This window comes from Lucilia cuprina, chromosome 2 (genome assembly GCF_022045245.1).
Source record: "Lucilia cuprina isolate Lc7/37 chromosome 2, ASM2204524v1, whole genome shotgun sequence".
Lineage (NCBI taxonomy): Eukaryota > Metazoa > Arthropoda > Insecta > Diptera > Calliphoridae > Lucilia > Lucilia cuprina.
This window is the reverse complement of record NC_060950.1, coordinates 39,047,428-39,067,968: the sequence shown is the minus strand read 5'-3', so window position 1 is coordinate 39,067,968 and position 20,541 is coordinate 39,047,428. Positions and strand designations below refer to the sequence as shown.

The 20,541-nt window shown below is 31.2% G+C and overlaps 1 protein-coding gene across 1 annotated transcript in view; it reads left to right on the top strand.

Moving 5' to 3' along the window:
• The window catches only part of LOC111681426 (gamma-tubulin complex component 4 homolog), a 60,832-nt gene that overhangs the window by 13,219 nt on the left and 27,072 nt on the right, over window positions 1-20,541 (top strand). The window contains exons 4-5 of the mRNA XM_046946497.1: window positions 7,324-7,612; window positions 8,002-8,185. Coding sequence (XP_046802453.1) covers window positions 7,324-7,612; window positions 8,002-8,185 — 473 coding nt within the window. The remainder of the gene's footprint in view (window positions 1-7,323; window positions 7,613-8,001; window positions 8,186-20,541) is intronic.

Here is a 20,541-nt window from a genome sequence, read left to right as displayed (position 1 = left end):
TACATATCGTGTTTAGACGATTGCATCCGTATCCTTCTACATAAAATTTTGACAGATCATATTACTTGTGTGCTCGTGTAAAGGGGCCTTAGAATAAATAATATTCATTGACGTATAGGAAAATTGTGTACTAATTTTTCCCCTTTCTGATTTATGTTTCAAAAAGGCCTATTAATGATTTTCAAGACAGTCTTGAAGTGTGTGGTTCAAATTTCATAAATTTCGGTTCAGTCGTTGTCATAATAAGAAGTAATTACATCAAAAAATGTAGCAAAAATACAAATATTTCCTTTGCAGTTTAACTTATCAAATATATATACATATATTTATTTATAAGTTTCAAATTCACACAAATTAAAAACTTAATCTTTCCCAATATATATTTCTGACACTTTAAAAGCTAAATCGAAAGTATTTTTCTTTAGAAGAGAAAAAACACTTTTTAAGGACATAAACAGTACTTTTTTCCATTTTTCATCATTTCTTACTTTTTTATCTGTTTTGACCAAACTTTCACGACGGTAATTTGCTAATTAAAATTTCTTATGCTATGTATATATCTTACAACGTTGGCAGTAAAATGTGCAGAAAGTACCAACTTACAAATTTAGTTTTGCAATATTGTCAGTCTGATAACGTTGTAAGATCTGACAACCGTCTATCACGGCTTTTAGATAACTAAATCGAAAATAATTTCGCGTTAAAATATACAAAAATCAAGCACAAAAGTATGCATTTCCAAATTATTCAACAGTTTTGTTCCAATTTTCGCAACGCAACTTTGCTAATACATATTTCTGACATTTTATAATGCTAAAAAAATTTCGCATTAAAATAGCCAAAAATAAGTTTTAAGCACAAAAGTACCAATTTTTTCCGTTTTTCGTCGTTTTCACCTTTTTTACCCCCTCTAGTTTAACTTTTGGAAAATAATTTATAATATATGTATATTAGTATATTAGGATATATCGATATTACCTAATTAGTGTAAGTTTTTCCAGAAACCAATTGCTGATTTATAAAAATACTAATTTATTTAATTTTATTAAGGTACAAACAGATTCTAAAACAATAAATAATTACATTTTTCGACAGTTTAGTTTGAATTACTTAAAAATTCACAAATATGAGTTTTTGTCCAATTTAAATATTTTGTATTTAAAACACTATGCCTACAAAACCTATTGTACAGCAAACATAGAAATCTCTGTGCCGAATCTTATATACCATCACCATAGTGTATTTTAAACATATTAGTTTTATAAATTTTAAATTTTTACCCGAATTTTTGTAACATTTTTTATATTTTCTGCGTCATTAAATGCAAACGGCTACTTTCAGCATTACATTTCGTCAGAAATGTGCTATGTGGTTATTTTAAGCACTACATGTGACTATCAAGGTCGCATTCTTAAAACCACCAAATACATTTACACACATATATATGTACATATTTTTCTGTTGGATTTCTGTTGGACCTGTCTGCTCAAATAGCCCTGTCCCAGTTCAACTGGATAATCTATTACATCCTTGTTTGAAATGTAAACATTGAAAATGTGTTCTCATAGTCAACTGGATATAGATTCAATAATTTTTAGAAGATATATCTTTTAATCACCCCTATCGCCAATCATTATTTCACGTGAAATATGTTCCCTTTTCTCTTTTTTCGTTCACTAACTTTTTTGTCGTGAAAAAATTATCTGTTGTGAAATTTGTTGATGGAATTTTGTACAGCTGTTTCATACAAAATTAACTATTATGAATGAATTGTTCAAAACAAATTCATGATAGCAAATTTCCCTTCAAGGGAAATGAAAATTTAAAGAGAACAAAATTTTCACTTCTATTGACGATAGGAGTGAATATTTTTTCGAGTTCCAACAAAATTGGAGTTACTTTAATTTATCGCACTATGCCTCATTTAACAAAATTAGCGGTTTGAAGTTCATCAATTTCGATTTAATTTTGTTTGAACATCCCACAATATTTCTTATCGATATTTAAAGATTACCACAAATCTACCATGCTTATATATTAGACCTTTTTCATGGCAGTTCTAGTACAGCGATGTATGTATATTTAAAATAAATACAGTTTGTTGTTATGTTACTTCCTCGAGTATAGCATTACTTGGGTTATATTGGTACCGTCTGGAAAGAAACAAGATTCGAAGAGAGAAAAATAGCGATATAGACAATATTGAAAGAGTAAAGAATAAAGTGCATAAAATCAAGATGATAACAAGCCTATTGAGAAGTGAGGAACATAGTGTGTGTTTTCTAGAAATGCGAGAATACGTTCAGGTTAAACAGTATACAGATCTGATAGATCAGAAAAGTATGCAGACCTGTGCTGACGAATCGACTGAAGATTTTCCTTATCTTTTTCATTTAGACAGCTCATACAAAAGTCATTGTATGTAAGACTAATGCATCTTGCATGGTTTCCGAACTTGGAATGACCAGTAAGAACAGATTTATTCTGCTTAGCCCCAATATATAGGATGTTTTATGAAGATCCATATAAGGTCATAACATCTTAGCAATAGAGCAAGTGTGTTCTTGAGACCTCCGGTCTTGAGCTGAACTAACACAAATACTATGTATTTGTTTCTAAATGGCTGTTAGGGGAACAACGCAAAACTGGTCTATATCCAGTATGGTCATCCTCGTACCAGCTTTCGCCAAGTTATCAGCTATAGTATTGCCAATTACATACCCATAGACGCCCGGCATTCCTGGAAATGTTTTGTTGCAGAATATACACTTATCAGGGATTTGATAGCTGCTTGACTATCAATATGAATTCTGATATGCGATAGTAACTGAGCCAATTACATGCCCTTTTTATCGCTGAAATTTCCGCTTGTAAGATAATGCATTCATCATTGAGTCGGAAAGAGATTTTCATTCCAAATTCTTCAATGAAGATTCCAGCACCGACTCCTTTAGTTGTTTTAGAATCATCTGTATATACATTTAGGCCATCAATACTTACAGTTGAAGGTTCATTATATTGAATTCAACAACATGGCAAGCCGTAGTTTCTCTGGAATCAGACCACTTACCCATAATCGTTTGTCTGAATCGACCTAGCGATTTTATCGTCTCTGAACGCCGTCAACACGTAAACCAAAAGAAAGCAGACTGGCATGGCTTCAGAGAATTCACCGAACGCATCTTCAGTGATCTAAATTTTTCCTCCAAAGTACACCATTCAGAGAGGAAGTTCCGTGAAACTGTCTTCTCAGCAGCTCCTCGCTTTATACCTGCTGGTTGTATAACCGTAGTGCGGCCGCACTTTCCAGCAGAAGCAGCCTGGATTGCAGATGAAAGAGATCACTTTAAGAACTGCAACTTGAGTTCGGGTGTTAGTAAGTTGTGGTCTCCAACCCGACGAAAATAGATGACAGGGTCGGGATTAAATTTCCGACGCTGAAGGGTGCTCGCGCACAATTTGCCGACAATTCATTGAGCACAGAACGTTGTTCGCAAACTTCACAACCTTCCAGTATCGGACATACCAGAGCCCTTCACCAAAGCTGCAGACGTCATCAACAAGGCCAAACCATCTAAGGCGATTGTCCCCGAGGGAATATCCATGCTGATGTTAAAACACCTTGGCGAGCTAGGAGTTGAGTACCTGACTATGGTCTTAAACAAGTCAGTGAGCAGCCTCGTAATAACCGAAGCCTGGAAAAAGAGTAGAGTCATTCCCATTTTAAAACCTGGGAAAGACGCGACGGAGCGAAAATCATACATGCCGATTTCCCTCCTATCACCAGTCGCGAAGACTCTTGAGGCGCTTCTCCTCCCCATCTGTCCAGCTACCTAACTCAGGTCTCGCAAGGCTTAAATCAGCAGAGGCCTTGTGAAAAGACGGTCCTAGTGGCTCTTGACCTGTCGAAGGCTTTCGGCACTGTCAGTCATGTCACACACTTCGAGGATATCCTGCAATCCACAATGCCCAACAATACGAAGAGATGGATCGTAAATTATCTGAGTGGCCGTCAGTCGTTCGTGGAGTTTAGAGACAGACGCTCCAAACCCCGCAGAGTTAAACATGGCGTACCTCAAGGAGGAGTACTATCGCCACTTTTGTTTAACTTCTACTCCCCGCACCTCCACAAGCCGTGAAAGTGATTTCTTATGCGAACGATTGTATTATTATGGCGACGGGACACAACATTGATCAATTGTTGGTTCTGGTGAATGGTTATCTCCACGAAAAACATCAGTTCTTCACTGAACGTAACCTGCAATTATCACCAGCGAAGTCGTCAACAACACTTTTTACCACCTGGACGAAGGAAGTAAACCTAAACCTCGGAGGTCTCATTTGATAGCCTATTTACTTCCTCAGCTCACGCCACTGCAATCACGCACAAGTTGCGAAGTAGAAACAAAGTCCTCAAAACGCTAGCTTGCAGCACTTTGGGTATGGATAAAGAAACATTGTTGGCTACATGTAAAACAATTGGTCGGTCAGTGGTTAATTATGCTGTTCCATTGTGGTCACCTTCGCTCAGTGATAACAAATGGAGAAACATTTAAGGCTGCCATAATGCCGCCCTAAGGACTGTAACGGGCAGCACTAAGGACTGTATCACCACCTACACGAGGGAACGAAGGTCCTCCCAGTCGAGTAACATGTCATGGTGACCAAAGAGTTCCTCCTTGGATGTCAACGGAGGAGTCATCCCAATTTTAACATCACACAATTGGTCGGTCAGTGGTTAATTATGCTGTTCCAGTGTGGTCACCTTCGCTCAGTGATAACAAATGGAGAAACATTTAAGGCTGCCATAATGCCGTCCTAAGGACTGTAACGGGCAGCACTAAGGACTGTATCACCACCTGCACTAGGGAACGAAAGTCCTCCCAGTCGAGTAACATTATGTCATGGTGACCAAAGAGTTCCTCCTTGGATGTCAACGGAGGAGTCATCCCAATTTTAACATCACACAGTTGGATACTCCCTCGAGGCATGTCAGGAAGGTTCTTTTTATATACGAGGAAAACATATGCAGATAAGTGAAGGATTCACTGGATCAGTGCTCGTGTTTGGCAGCTTTGAACGACATTCATAGAGACGCCATAAATTCCGCAATCGCAGGATACCGCATGAATGTCGAAGTTGGAGGTCGCCCCCCGCCCATAGCAAACACGGAAGAAAACTTGCCGTGGAAAACAAAAGTTGTTCTGGCACAACTAAGATCGCCTACTGGTCACGTATAGGCCGTGTCGTCCCAACGAATGTCCTACATGTGGTCAGGCCTTCATGACACCCACCATATATTCAACTGCTCAGCCAACCCTACTTCACTCTGTCCAATGGATTTATGGACACATCCAGTTGAAGTAGCCCAGTTTTTAGGCCTGGACATTGATGTAGAACCCACCAATTAGATTATTGTATAGTTTTAGCTGTTACAACAACATCAAAGAACTTTATTTTATATATTAGGATAGCTATACCCAGTGTGCTTTAGAATAATTATTATATTATAATTATTAGAATAATTATTATATTATAATTATTAGAATAACTATTATATTATGTTATTAGAATAATTATATTATTATAATTTTTCAATTATATAGGAATCCGAATTTTAAGACATTTTGTTTGTATATGAGCAAAATTAGAAATGTTTAAGAATTGATGAAACTGTACCTAAATGTTTTGATACATTTTGGTATAATATACCAAAACAAATGTATGTATGTACAAAATTGCAGACCACTAGCTTATTATCTCTCAACTTTATGAACATTTAACATTTTAAAAAATAAATAATGCTTTGAAATTTATCAACACATTTTACTGCCAACGTTGCAAGTTCTAGCAACCGTGTATACATAAGTTATACATTGAAAATAAAAGAAAATGTTATTGACAAAATAAAATTGAACATAGCAAAATTTTATAATTAACATAAAAGTAAAAATTTATTATAAAAAAGTTAATATAATTGTTATAAATCACGATTTCTTTTGATTCTAATATTGAATATTGATTAAATTTTAAGGCTTGTTTGATATTTTTTCATCAATTCTTCTTCACAAGCGCACAGTGGGGCAGAATGGAAATTTTTTTGGAAATAAATCTAAACGGCTGATCCGATCGGGATAAAATTTGGCGTGAGCGTAGCCAAGGAGTATTCGAGTTTAAGTTTTGAAGATGAACCCCGCAGATACCCCAGGGACGGAGCTGTGGCGGCAAAAGTAGGAGACAAAGAATGCGTTTAGTTCGGAAACAAATGAGAACAAAAAGGAATAAAAAGAACAATATAAAAAATCCTAACGGTCATATGAACAAATATTAACAACAATGATCATACAATTATAAACAATATTAAGGTGGCTCAATAAATATAAATCAAAATAAAAACTAAAACAAATTTAAAGGGACATATAAAATAAATTAAATGAAACAAATAAATCAAATAAATCAAATAAAAACAAATAAATAAATTTCGCTCCTCTATGAGCCATTAGGCGACATATTTATTTACACAAACATAATACATTTTTGACGACATCGTTTTAGAATATCTTTATTGTATATTTCGACATTATTTGCAATTACAAAAATCATGTAGAATTAAAAATAAATTTTCAAAAAATAGTGGTTACGTCTTTTTGGTCAAATATTTGGTAGATCTAAACGTACCTCATTGTTATGACTATCAATCCTTATCTATATCGGTCCTATTCTAAATAATGTATGCTCAAGATAATTATTTTAACGTCACAAGACAACTTTTATTGTATTATAAATGACATATAAAATCCAAAATTATCTAAAAAATTCTGAAATGGACCAAACCAAATACCAAACAATTTTTTAATATGTTTCTGTACAAATACTCCACAAAAACTTAAATTTATTTTCCTGTAATCAGTTCAAAATTGTGTAATTTTTAAGATCCATTTAAAAAAATGTTAGATATTTTATTTTTTACAAATTATGAGGTCAGAGTTTTTAATCGTTGGAAGGGATCTGTGGATCATTCGATAAAAATATATTTTAATTTTCTCATGTTCAGTAAGCATCGATTGAGATGTATTCCTTTATGAAATTCTTAAAAAGGCCGATCCTCGGAACTTGAATGGAAATCATGTAACGTCCGAGTAAAGAAAATTACGACTTAATGTTAAATGACTCTATGAAAATATTGTAAACCGTTTGATAAAATAACCTATAAGCGAGGACCATATTTTGGTATGACCGAATAAAAAAATATATACTTTTAAGTTTATTAACGATCATAATTTTTTTACAATAATTGTATTATTTAAATTTTATCTTATGTAGAACCTTTACAAAGTGGCCTTTATTTAAAGGCATTTGCGAACGGAATTGAAGGCGTATTAGACGATTACTTAAATGATATAACAGAACTCGAGAGCAGATTCCTGCAAAATCCTTGCCAATCGTTAATATTTATATATCAGAAATTACAGGAATATGAACCGTTAGCATTGTATTTAAGCAAGTTAATACGTGGAATCCGAATACAAAAACTGCATGGCTGTGCTATTATACAATATTTGCATCAAAATTCTCTTCATGGTGATGATCGTATCAATAAAGCTGTTAAACGGTTAGTTTTATAATTTTATTTTATTATTTTCTCATTTAACATTAATCAAATATTTTATAATAAGTTTTATTATAAAACTCAAAATTTATTAATTATTTTTCAATGTTAAATGTTTTTTTCTCAAAAATAATAAAAAAATAGAAAACTCAATTAAAATGTTTTTTTCTCAAAAATAATAAAAAAAATAGAAAAATCAATTAAAATTTTGAATTGATGAATGTGTTTTGAAAATTAATTGTTATATGTTTTGGTTGCTTCATAGTATGGATAATTATTAGCGTTGTTCAAGACCATGCCAGATTTACAGTTCAAACTGTGCTGCAACTGAAAAATATACAAAAGATAAATTTGAAAAAAAAAATATTATATGAACTTCTTATTTATTTTAGAATTCAGTCTTCCGTGAATGTGGTATTTCTTAAGCAACTTACTCATTGGATATTGTACGCCAAAATCGTTGATTCGTATGGAGAATTTTTTATTCAGTGTGCTGAGAACCATTGTAATAGTACCTTAGAAAGCGAAAGAGGAACAAGCGCAGGCAGCGGAAAGAATGCCGCAACATCGATGTCGGTATGTTAAAAAAATAAAAATAAAGTTGTAAGAAAATGTATTTTTAATGGTAATCGTGGGTTTTTTAACTGAATACTGGGAAATATGTTTCATATTAGTTTTATTTATTTAAAAATGTCTGTAAATGTAAAAGGAATATTGATGAAAACTCAAATTTAAAATAAAAAAGTATATTGTGAAGTCACCATAATTTATGCTTATCGATAAATCAAACATTTTAATGTTTATTTTAATAAAAATTTTATTAATTTTTTGGCATCAGCTGTTAACACTTTTTCATTTCTTGCTCAAGTTTGAACCACCTGCATTGGGCGCTTAAACTAGTAAACAAAATTAGCTGATTGAGTATTCAAAAACAACATTCGAGGATTAATTTTAATTTAATCCCTAATTATTCACCTAAAGATTGGCCCTTAGAATGACAAAAATAAAAAATAGACGCTTTACTTGTCGAATCAAGGTTTGTGCGCGGCGTTTTTAAAATACACACAGAAATACAAGAACAAAATTTTGAGAAAGCCGAATTAATGTAGGAGAACATGAGAGAACAGTTGATAGTTTTTATATATAGACTTTGATATACGCTGGCTGTCAAAATTCATAATAAATATTTGACAGTTTGCATATACTTTATAGTTTGTAGTCATTTTATTAGTATGCTTTTAATTTGAATGTAATTCTGTTCTCTACTGCTTTACCAACACAATTAAAACTATGATAGTCTATGGTAGTATGTGTGTGAGCAACACTGGTATACATGAACTTTGGCCCTGGCTGCTTTTAAAAAACAATTACTTAAGACAATCAGGGTCATAGCTTTTATAAAAAATTGATATATTCTTTTGTGTAAAGCGCGGATTTTTATTTTATTTTAAAATTTAACAGTATACATTTTTTCTTAATATTCTATTCAAATATTTGCGAATATTTTTAGATTTTGAAAAAATTTCTAAAAGTTACTACGCTAACATTTATTAGGGATGTTATATTAAGCATGTTTGTAAAAATTATAAAAGAGACAAATCAAGTAACATTAACCCGTTTTAAACAGTCTCTAAACGTTGAAAATGGGTTAAAATACGAAAATGAGTTTTATTAAATTTTTGCCAAGATTGTGGTACAAATATTAAAAATTTTAATTTTTTATAAATAAATCTTTATGAAATTGCCTAAAAATATATAAAATTTCAAAATCGATAGCAAACATTTTGAGATTAGAACTCAATATCACTAATATTTGATTAATGTCATTCTAAAAGTACAAATGTCTAACCGTGCCAAAGTTCAAAGTAAAGGATTGAGCTGTGCTAAAACGATTTTTTTAAATACAGTAATATATATTTCTAATCAGCCGATCTGTTTGAAAGTTAGTTAAAAACTAACTTTCGGCTGTGCCGAATCTTATATACCCTTCAGCTGGTATGTTTTAAAAAACAGTTTTTATTTATTTTGTATCTCTGCACACATAACATACATACACACAAACAAATATAAACTGTAGCAGAAATAAATATTAACCGTTGTACCACCACCGTCAAACTGTATTACCACCCTCAAACAAATATAAGCTGTATTACCAACATATTACTGCTTTATCTCCTTGTTGTTGTTTTTATGCTTTTATTTATAATTTGTTGAGGAAATTTTCAGAGGAACGCTGCTAAATATTTAGAGGCCAAAAACAGAGCACGGAAATTGAAGTCAAGTTTTATAAAAAAATATTCTTGCTGCATAATGGATGACGAAACGTATGTTCTGGCAGATTTTTCGCAACTTCCAGGTCAAAAGTTTTATGTTGCTGATGCTCGAGGGAATGTTGAAGAAAAGTTTAGGACCCAAAAGCAGACAAAATTTCCCAGAAAGTTCTTGGTATGGCAAGCAATATGCAGTTGCGGCAAAAGAAGCCAATCATTTGTTACAACGGGCTCTATAAATACCGAAATTTACATCAAGGAATGTTTACAAAAAAGGCTGCTTCCATTCATAAGACTTCATAATGTGTCCACTTATTTTTGGCCTGACTTGGCATCCTGTCACTATGGTAAACAAGCCCTTGAGTGGTACAAGAACAATAATGTGGTATTTGTACCAAGAGAGGCAAATCCTCCAAACTGCCCGGAGCTAAGGCCAGTGGAGAGATATTGGGCTCTTGTTAAAAGAGAATTAAAGATTACAAAAAAGGTGTCCAAAAGTGTGGTAGATTTTAAACGGAGATGGACTACATGTTCGAGCAAAGTGACAGAAAGCACTATAAAAACGTTAATGGAAGGGTTTCCGAAAAGGGTTCAAAATTTCATCAGTAGTGATTAAAACTATAAAAATATTTTTTTTTGTAAATTGTAATAATAATTTGAATCAAATAAAAAAAATAAAGCTGTAAGTTTAGTGGTTTCTTTTTTATAAACATATATGTATGTTAAGAATTTTTCGATCTCACTCCTTAGCGCCAACGTCTGGTATATACCCTTTTCACGAAGGTGAAGGGTATAACAAGTAGGAGTGTTTTTTTTTTTTTGGTTATGCCGAATATTGTATATTAAACCGTATGTCAGTAATGCTTAATGAGCGTTAAATTAATTTTCTGGAGGGGACTTATCAATTATCGACCCATCCTCATGAATTTTTTTAGTGAAAATTTTGCTCATATAAAACATATATACATATGTAAAATTTCATCACTTTAATAGAATTTTTAAATCGGTTATGACTGTTAAATCTGTTTTTCGGGTTGCCAATTGTATGCCGCTATGTGAAAATGTGGACCGATATTGCCAATTTTTAATACCTATAGGAAACATCATCTCACCTTCGTGAGAAGTGAAGGGTATAATCATTCCGTTTGTAATTTCTATAACTTTCCGACCCCATAAAGTAAATATATTCCGGACATTATAGATAGCGGAGTCGATTAAGATTCCGTCTGTCTGTCTGTTGAAATCAGTTTGTAGAGGACCCCAGATATCGGCGAGATCCGTATCTTCAATAATTCTATTAGACATGCTTTCGAGAAGATCGCTATTTAAAATCAGCAAAATTAAAAAATCGCGGAATACATTTTTTTAAAGAAAATTAAAAAATGTTTTTTATTCAGTTATTGCGAAGATACAAATTTTTCAAATTGCAGTAAAAATTTTATTTATGTATATTTTTTAATAAAATTTTAAAGTTAGGTAGATTTTTTACTCAAAATCCAAAATTAAATAAAAATTTAGAATTTTCTTATTAGAAATCCAGGAATTCCCAAAAAAAGTTTTAAAAATCCCAAAAATGGGATTTTTTGGTTTTTTACCTATTATATCCATACCAGGGGCGGGGTTATCGAAACCCGTTACAAAATGATTAAGAACATTGGGTCATATAAAACAGGTCACTATAATTTGATATCGACTATGCGATTTGAGAATTTTTGCTCAAAATTGAATTTTCAATAAAAATAGGGTTTTTTGGATGGATCTGGTCCACTCGGTATCAAAAATTTTTATGTTTTGTATCATTTATCGTATTTTATGTAAAGTCAGCTTTCCAAAAAGTATAATTTCTATATACATCTTCTTAGAAACTTTCCCTCTTTTTTTCCTATACCACTGTGCATCGATTGCAGATGTGCCTATAAGGGCATATCTGTCAATACCGAATAACATGAAAACCGAGTAATGGATTTTATCACATTTTCAAATTTTATTTTCGTTTATCGATTACCTTACATGCCTGAAAGATTGAATGATAAACTTTACATATGATGAGAGGCAGTTTTTCAAAGGGCTGTGAAAATATTTCACTATTTCAGTTTTTGTGGTAGAAAATATAGGGTAGAAGGGGACCATACACCACTTTTTTTTAAGCGGCCTCAAATTAAAACCACAATACATATTCTTAATTTTTTTCTTGGTTCGGATACTTAGATATGTTGACTTTAGTTTTATTCCTTTAAATTTTTCTTAAGTCATCCTCATGTACATATTTTTTTAACTTTTCCGCGCTGACAAAAAACGGCGATACCGCCCCATCCATGGGGTAAATTAGCCAAGGGGATGGGGCAGATTTGTCATTAGTAAAATAAAATAAAAAATTACAAAAATAAAAACTTATTTTGCTGTTTTATACCTTAATTGATTAAACAAAGTATAATAAATCAGATATTTATTGTTTATTTCACAAAACTTAACAAAAAAAATTAAAACAAATTATTACTGATTTTTTGTATATTTTAACCAAATTTTGTTCTACATCACAAGCATTTCATATATTTGGCGCATGTGACCGACGGGCTATTCTGGGGTTTAGTTGAAATTTTTTCGGGCTTCAAATTATATTATCGAAAATTTTATTATGTCTTATTGTTCACTATTATTGACATTCTAATACTGACGAATATATTTTTTCTATCACAAAAACTAAAAAAGTTAGCACAAAAAGTTCACATAGTGAAATATTTTCACAGCCCTTTGAAAAACAATTAATCAGGTCTGCCTCCCATCATATGTAAAGTTAATGTTTTAAATTTTCAGGGATGATAGATAATCGATAAACGAAAACAAAATTTAATAATGCGATAAAATCGATTACTCGGTTTTCAAGTTATTCGCATTGACAGATGTGCCCCTATGGCGACGGATCCCCCTTCTACCCTACATTCTATATCTCAGGCAACCGAAAGGTGCGAAAGCATACATTGATAACATCATGTTAGCCAGCAGTATGATTCGAATATAAAAATAGTCTTACACAGAAAAAAATAATGCATAACTGGAATAAATTTTGTAATAAATTGTATGAATCGAACATTACTTTTTTTCAAACCATTTTCATTCAAAATATTGAAAGTTCATAAAATGTAGAAATTTGTACATAAAAGTTGTTTTTTTGTTTTTTCTCGTTTTGTTGGATTTTCATAAAAAGCGGCAATTATCTTCTATTATCTTCTATTTAGAGTATTCAAAAACCGAAAACCGGTTTACCGGTTTTTTAAATAACCATATTTTATATAATACATTTATGTACAATTATATATGTTTATAAAAAGCCGGTAAAATTACGCAAATATGTAAAGATTTTCAATAAATCGAATGAAAAACAAAAGGGCTCCAATATTTTGTTAAAAACCAAGGCGGTAAAGAGTTTAAGTTGAAATCACATGTTAAACACAAATGGAATTCATTATCATGTGAATAGGGAAATGTATAAATCATGATTTTCTAAAATTTTCTTTAATACCCTATTAATCTAAAATAGCTTTAAAAGAGTTATCTAAGGATTTTGCTGAATCCTTGTAAAGGGCTAAGCAATAAAATTAAACTGTTTTTCAACAACTTAAGGAAAATTAAAACACAATATGCACAAGAAGTGTGTAACAAGTTTATGATAAGACTTAATGAACGCAGAATAAAAATAGTAAACACCCTTATATGTAGTTTACTTAAGTTCAAAAAAGCACCCAACTAATGACCACATTTTGAAATACTTTATTTCCACGCAATGACCTGGATGTTGATTTATGTTTTGAAATTGATAGTTCTACAGGTCTAATTTCCGATTTAAACAGCACAATAAGTAGTATGCAAAATCCAAGAAAGCCCAGAAAACAGCATTCATCATTATATGATAATTTTATATACCTAGATAAATGCAACAAAAGAACGGAAAAGATAGAAATCTTTTACATATAACTGCCTTTTAACAATCTGTCCAACTTCAACATTCAAAACAAACAAAAAAATCGATCTCTTTTTGTTAATATTTTCTGAGAATAAATTTTAAAAATGTTTGTTATAAAAATGATTTTAAAATGAAATGTGTTTCATTTCTTTATAATACATACATTACATAAATGCATTATAAATATTGAATTCCTTGTTAATATATGTATAAATAAAAAAAGAAAAACCTGTTAACCGTTTTTTTTTATACAAAGCCGTATTCGAAACTGGTTTTTTAAAAACTGTAATTTTTCGAATTATTCGAAAACCGGGTTTTGGAATAGACCGGTTTTTTGAATACTCTACTTCCATTATTGTTAGAAAATAATCACATATTAGCAAATTTTTAAGATAAATAAATAACAAGTAAGAGTGCTATATTCGGCTCTGCCAAATCTTATATACCCTTCACTAGAGTATTCAATTATTCGGGTTTTTGTCTTATTCGGTTTATTCGACAAATAATTATTTGGGGTTTTAAGATGGCGGTTAATAATCGGATAATTCAAATTTATTCGGTTAATCGAATAAAAGGCAAGTGTATGTTGTTTTAATAATTATTTCTTTTCTACAATTATTTTCTTTCAATAACAAACAAAATTATAATTTTCCACCACTTTTAATTAATATTTATTAATTTTTTTCTCAAATATTAGAAATTATTTATTTTTTGTTTTTGAGATTCATCAACGAGTTTCAGAATTCATTTTCAGTTTTAATTTAATAGGTATTTTGTAACAACCAATAGAATTGGATTTAATTGAATTGATAGCATGACTAAGTGTATATTCTGTTATTGAAGAAATATACACAAGATCATTAATGTTGAAATTGCTGTCACTATCGAAGCTCGGGTTACTTAAAAATATCGCAGCTATATTCTTAACCTCACATTCATTATATTGTGGTCTATTACGCCAATGCAAACTAACTCACGTAATATACACCTTATTATATTACCCTCAGCTTCTTTAAACATTCGTTAACCATATTCCCTACGAACCCTTCTGATACAGACTTTGACTTATTTCTTAATTTACAACAGGAGTGCCCAAAAGTTTCTTATGAAAGCGTAAATACCAATGCATTTAAAGAAAAACATATTTTCATTTAATATTTTTTGTTTCAAAAACCAACACATTCATACAAAGAAAAAGAAAAAACATTTCATATACGTACACGGTAAAAAAATATGATTTACATTTTTTGTTGAAATAAAATATTTTCCCATTTGTTTTGCAAATCTATTTTTTAAAGAATAGAAAAAGTAACTTTGAGTAATCGAACAATAATTTTTATGCGAATTATGTAATTTTGAACTTTAAAACTAACACCAATTTGTTCTGCTTTTTAAAACAAGAAGTTGTTGCTTTGCGCTTCCTTGAATACAGTTTAAAAAAAAATTTAAAACGGTTGGATTTTTTTCGTTTATCAGAGTTTTTTTATTTAAACGAAGAAAAAACATAAACAAAATCCATCTTAAAGTGAAAATCTAACAACTTCTCTCATAATGCTGCATAGCTTAAGTAGTTTTAAGAATTATTAACCTCTTAAAATGTTTTTGCAATTTTGATATCTGGTTTTTCGTAATTCTATATAGGATCTAATAAGCAAAACGACAGAAAAAAGCAATGTTCGAATTACCATCTCTAATTTTAATATAATTTGCAACGCATATTAAGGTTTGAAAGTGTTCCTTAAATCAATGACTTTTTGATCGAAATCCAGTTCCATACCAAAAATATCGCGCTTTGAAATTTTAAAAGTATGTTAAAATTGCCTAAATGTATATGCATATTATTGACCATAACTTTGAAATTCCTTTTAAACACACGGGAATAGCTAGAGAGCTGAAATTTTGCACTGTTTTTTAATAAATGCAGGTTGTTTGGTATTAAACGATTTCGCCTAGCCCCCTTATAAGGTCTCCTTCAGAAAATGACATTAACTAAGCATATAGCGGTGAAATTCGGCTTAAACATGTTTTATAGGAATCTAAATCTCTTTTTTAGAGATCGGCCCATAATTAACCCTACCCGCCATACGAGTATAGAAATTCGACATACAGTGGGACCTCGATTTTCCGTGATGGTCGGGACCTGAAGCATTCTTTATAATCGATTTTCCCAACTTTTTGTACTTTTTTAATAAATATTTTTATTAATTAATAAATGAATATGTACATATTTACATAAAAATGAAATAATTCAAGGATTTTATATTCATAAATGATTCAAAAATATAGAAAAAAAATTATGTCAGAAAACAGTAAACAGAAGATAAGGATTTCAAATTATATAATTTCTAAAAATAATCGTTTAATGTTGTTTGTCTCTTATTTTCCAATATAGTATTTTCGTTTTACTGGAATTCCCCTTTTTGATTTGATCTTATTGTTCATGATTGTTAAAAAAATAACAGAATTTTGCTTATAATTACGGATAATAGAGGTAATCACGGTTAAACGATGCTGAAAAATTGAAGTCAATCCAAATTAAAATTAAGTCGATGCAAAAAAAATTTATTTTTCCATCACGTACAATTGATGTTGCCGGATAATCGAATCACGGAGAATCTATGTCCTACTGTACATAAATAAGTTTGTTACAAGACAAAATCTATCTGTTAAATCTTATGAAGATTGGTCCATAAAAAAGACTTTAACGATCATCCCATAAATATTTTTCATACAAACCAAAATCTCTTATATTTTATGAGTATCGGTACATATTTGACCGTACCCCTATATAAGGTCCCCTCCATCAAGCAATTTTAACTCTCTACTGGCTTAAAGAACAAGTATAGCAATGAAATTCATCATTCATAAATAAATTTCGCATAAAAATTATTGTTCGATTACTCAAAGTTACTTTTTTCTATTCTTTAAAAAATAGATGGGAAATGGGAAAAATATTTTATTTCAACAAAAAATGTAAATCATATTGTCCCCTCCATTAAGCAATTTTAATTCTCCACTGGCTTAAAGAACAAGTATAGCAATGAAATTCGTCATTCATAAATAAGTTTCTTACAAGATATAATCTCTCTGCCAAATATTATGAAGATTGGTTTAAAATTGACCCTACCCCTAAATAAGGTCAGGTTAAAAAAATTACGTAAACGCTAACTGCGTTTATTACAAGCCAAAATCTCTCTACCAAATCTTATGAAGTTCAGTTCATAATTGATCAGAAAATTACTTTAGCGCTTACAACTGGCTTAATAATAGCAGTGTAGTTGTAAAATTTATCATAAACATAGCAACAAAAATATATCTAAAAGCCCTATTTCGAAAATCACTCTGATGTCTATATTATATTCGAATAGTAAAGTTCAGAATATATCATAGAATGAGAAGATCTTCCAAAATTTACTTTCATTTTACGGCACAAAATTTGATGGTAGGTATAGAAGATTCGGCATGGCCGAATATAACACTTTTACTTGTTTTTGATTCCGTTTTAAAGCCTAAGATATTGTCTTTAAAATCGTGTAAATAAAATATTTAACTTCCAAAAGGTTAAAGGTGAAACGTAATTAAGCAAGTTTTTTATACAAAATCGTAAAAGATTAAACAAACAAAAAAATACATACAATACAATATCACTCAATTTCACTTTTGCCAGGTTTGGGGATAAGTTATAGTACAGCCAATTTCCAATCGTGAGTTGTCATTATCCTGTAAAATATGTGGCCTCAAAAAAATGACCAATCTCTCTAGAAAGCGTCATGAAACTTCTTTCTCACAGCTTCAATATTATTCGTAATTTTAATAGGAAAATGATCTCCTAATTTAAGTTAGGTGCAATCACGGTACTACACATTGAGACATCTACAACTGTCAGGGTATTGTATGTACTGAGCAAAATCAGAGAACCATTATACATTACAACCAAATTGTGATCGTTTTCGAAATTCATTGGGTGAATTTGACGAAGAGCCCCATAATACATTTAGTCAGTTAAAATCTCCCACTTTGATCTTATGTACATCACCGGTAATTAAAATATTATTGACCAATATGGGAAACAGGTTTATATTACCTTCCTCGTTTAAGTTATTTAAAAATGTAAGAATGAAAAGGTTCTCTTGCATTTAAAGAAACCGGCAGTAATTTTTTTTTTAATTTAAAGTACAAAAAGTGCTTAATCGGAAAAAACTAAAGTTGTGTAAAATAACCTAAATTTAATTATTAATAATTAAAGTGTTGATAGTACAAGGGTGTTGAAAACAAAATAGCTTACTCAAATTGCAGACAGTTAATTTCTGCATTTCTGAACCTGAGAATTTTTTTTAAGAAATTTTTGTACAAGATTGATTACATGTTGATAAAATATTTGAAATATAGTTTATTTATAACAACTTGTTTATTATTATTTCTAAGACCATTGTTCATCTTATTTTCTATAATTTCGAAATCGTCATGGTCAGGATTACCTGCAATCCATTTCCATGCCGAACCAATAAACAATAGGGGATGGGGTGTGTCAATTCTTGCTCTTAGTGATTCCTTGATATCATTAATAAAACTGGCAATTATCGAGTTCCACGACATGTATTGGTCTTATCGAGCCCGATAAAGTGTAGGTATTTTATTTTTGATGCTTCTTGAGGACCTTTTATATTTTCGTTGGGCGCTAGTTATTTTAAAATGGAGCAACCTGTTCGAGTACTTGACTACGACTGATTTCTTTATTAAAATTTTTTATAATTTAAATTACAAAAAATGCTTAATCGTAAAATAAACCAAATAACCCAGAATGCCAATGAAGATTTTTATTGCTGTACACACAGCATGTCGATTGGTTCGATCGACATATATATCGTAAGGTTATATTTACAGTTTCCAGCAGAATATCTATAGGTTAAACGATAAACGTATGTGGAGTTAACGGGGCTAAGACGAATATAGCGATGAATGCGACCCAAAATCTCTCTACCAGTTTTTTTGAGGATCGGCTCATAAATGACCCTACACCCCATATAAGGCTCCCTTCAGAAAATTATTAACTCTTATCGATAAGAGTAATATCAATGGCTAAAAGCGAGTGTTGCGAGAAAATTTGACATATGTCAGTAAGTTTCTTACTAGCCATCAACTCTCTATTGCCTTTTATGAAAACCGGCTCATAATTAAAACTTGAAATAAATAAGTTTTATACGATCCAAATCAACTGACCATCCAAAATCTCTCTATCAAATAGAATGAGAATCGGTCCATAATTGACCCTACCTGTAATATAAAGTCACATTCAGAAAATGTGACTTAAAAATACGAGTTAATCATGTATTTTGATGAGTATTCGGAAAATTACGAGCATTATACAGAACATCTATGCACAAAATTTTATAAGTGCCGGTTCATAATTGATGCATACAACGAACGCCTCTTTCAGAATATTACTCTAATGTTCACGGTTTAAAAATTTAACAAAAATATTTTTATAGTTCAAAAGATCTCGGTCCATAATTTTTATAGAGGGCATTCCTTTTACGGCATACAATTAGATGGTGGGTTGTGTATATGGGATTCGGCATAGTCAAATATATGATTCTCACTCAATATTATTTTATTGTATTTAATGTAATAATTATTTAAATAATATCGAAATTACCCCTAAAATATATTTTTTGTACACTATCGATAACCCTAAAATATCAAGCCAAAATACCGATAACGCTAAAATACCAATACCGAAATAAGTAAAAAAACCGATAACGCTTAAATACCAATACCGATTCCGCTACTTTATCACCGTTTCGAAACGGATTATTTTCGCTTCTTTGGAAGTCAATAAACATCACTTACACAGAAGTTAAAAAAATTCACCTACTTTTGAAGTGGTGATAAATGTTATTTTTTTGGATGTACTTCGTTTTATTTTTGCTGGGAATATAAACTTCTAAATTGTTTCACCGATAGAGCTCTTATGAATTCTTTTTTAAAAATAATTTTTCTTTTAATATGATATTTATAAAAACTGTGATACGAACAACGCCCTCGTTAAAAACGTAAGTCCCAGAACTGCTGGGGTTGCTTTCGCTCTATAGCGGATCTGCGAGTTTGCGTTGGCATATTTCTTTATGGTCTTGTTCACTATGAATTGGCAAATGATATCCAATGGTAATTACATATCAGCTTCTTCAAGAGGCAATTTCCTTGGACGCAATTGCATTTAATTTGATGGTCTTATTCGAATCATGTATCATTACTTTTGTACATTACTTTGCCTATTTGTTCTTTAACTGAACCTGTTGATCTTCACTTATTGTTGTGATAAACCTTTACACAACGGTGGGTCCGACTAGGAATTGACGATGCTTTGCTTTATGGTACTCGTTGAATTATTTATTTTGGATTTGTTGGTGTTTGTCATAATAGTTGCTGTGTTGAACATTTGGCTTAAAAAAATTTAGTGACGTCTTTATTTCCCATCCTAGCAATACTCTATTGTAGATTCTTGCATAGGTGAGTTGGGATTTGGCGTACTACGGTAGGTAGATAGAACACCTGAAGAGCGTCCTGTAAGCCTCCTTCCCTTGATTTTTCTGAAGATATCTTTTCAACGTGTCGACAAACCGTTCAGCCTTCCCATTTGACTGCGGGTGGTGTGGTGCTGTTGAATGTGGTCGATACCGTTTTTTTTTTGACAAAACATC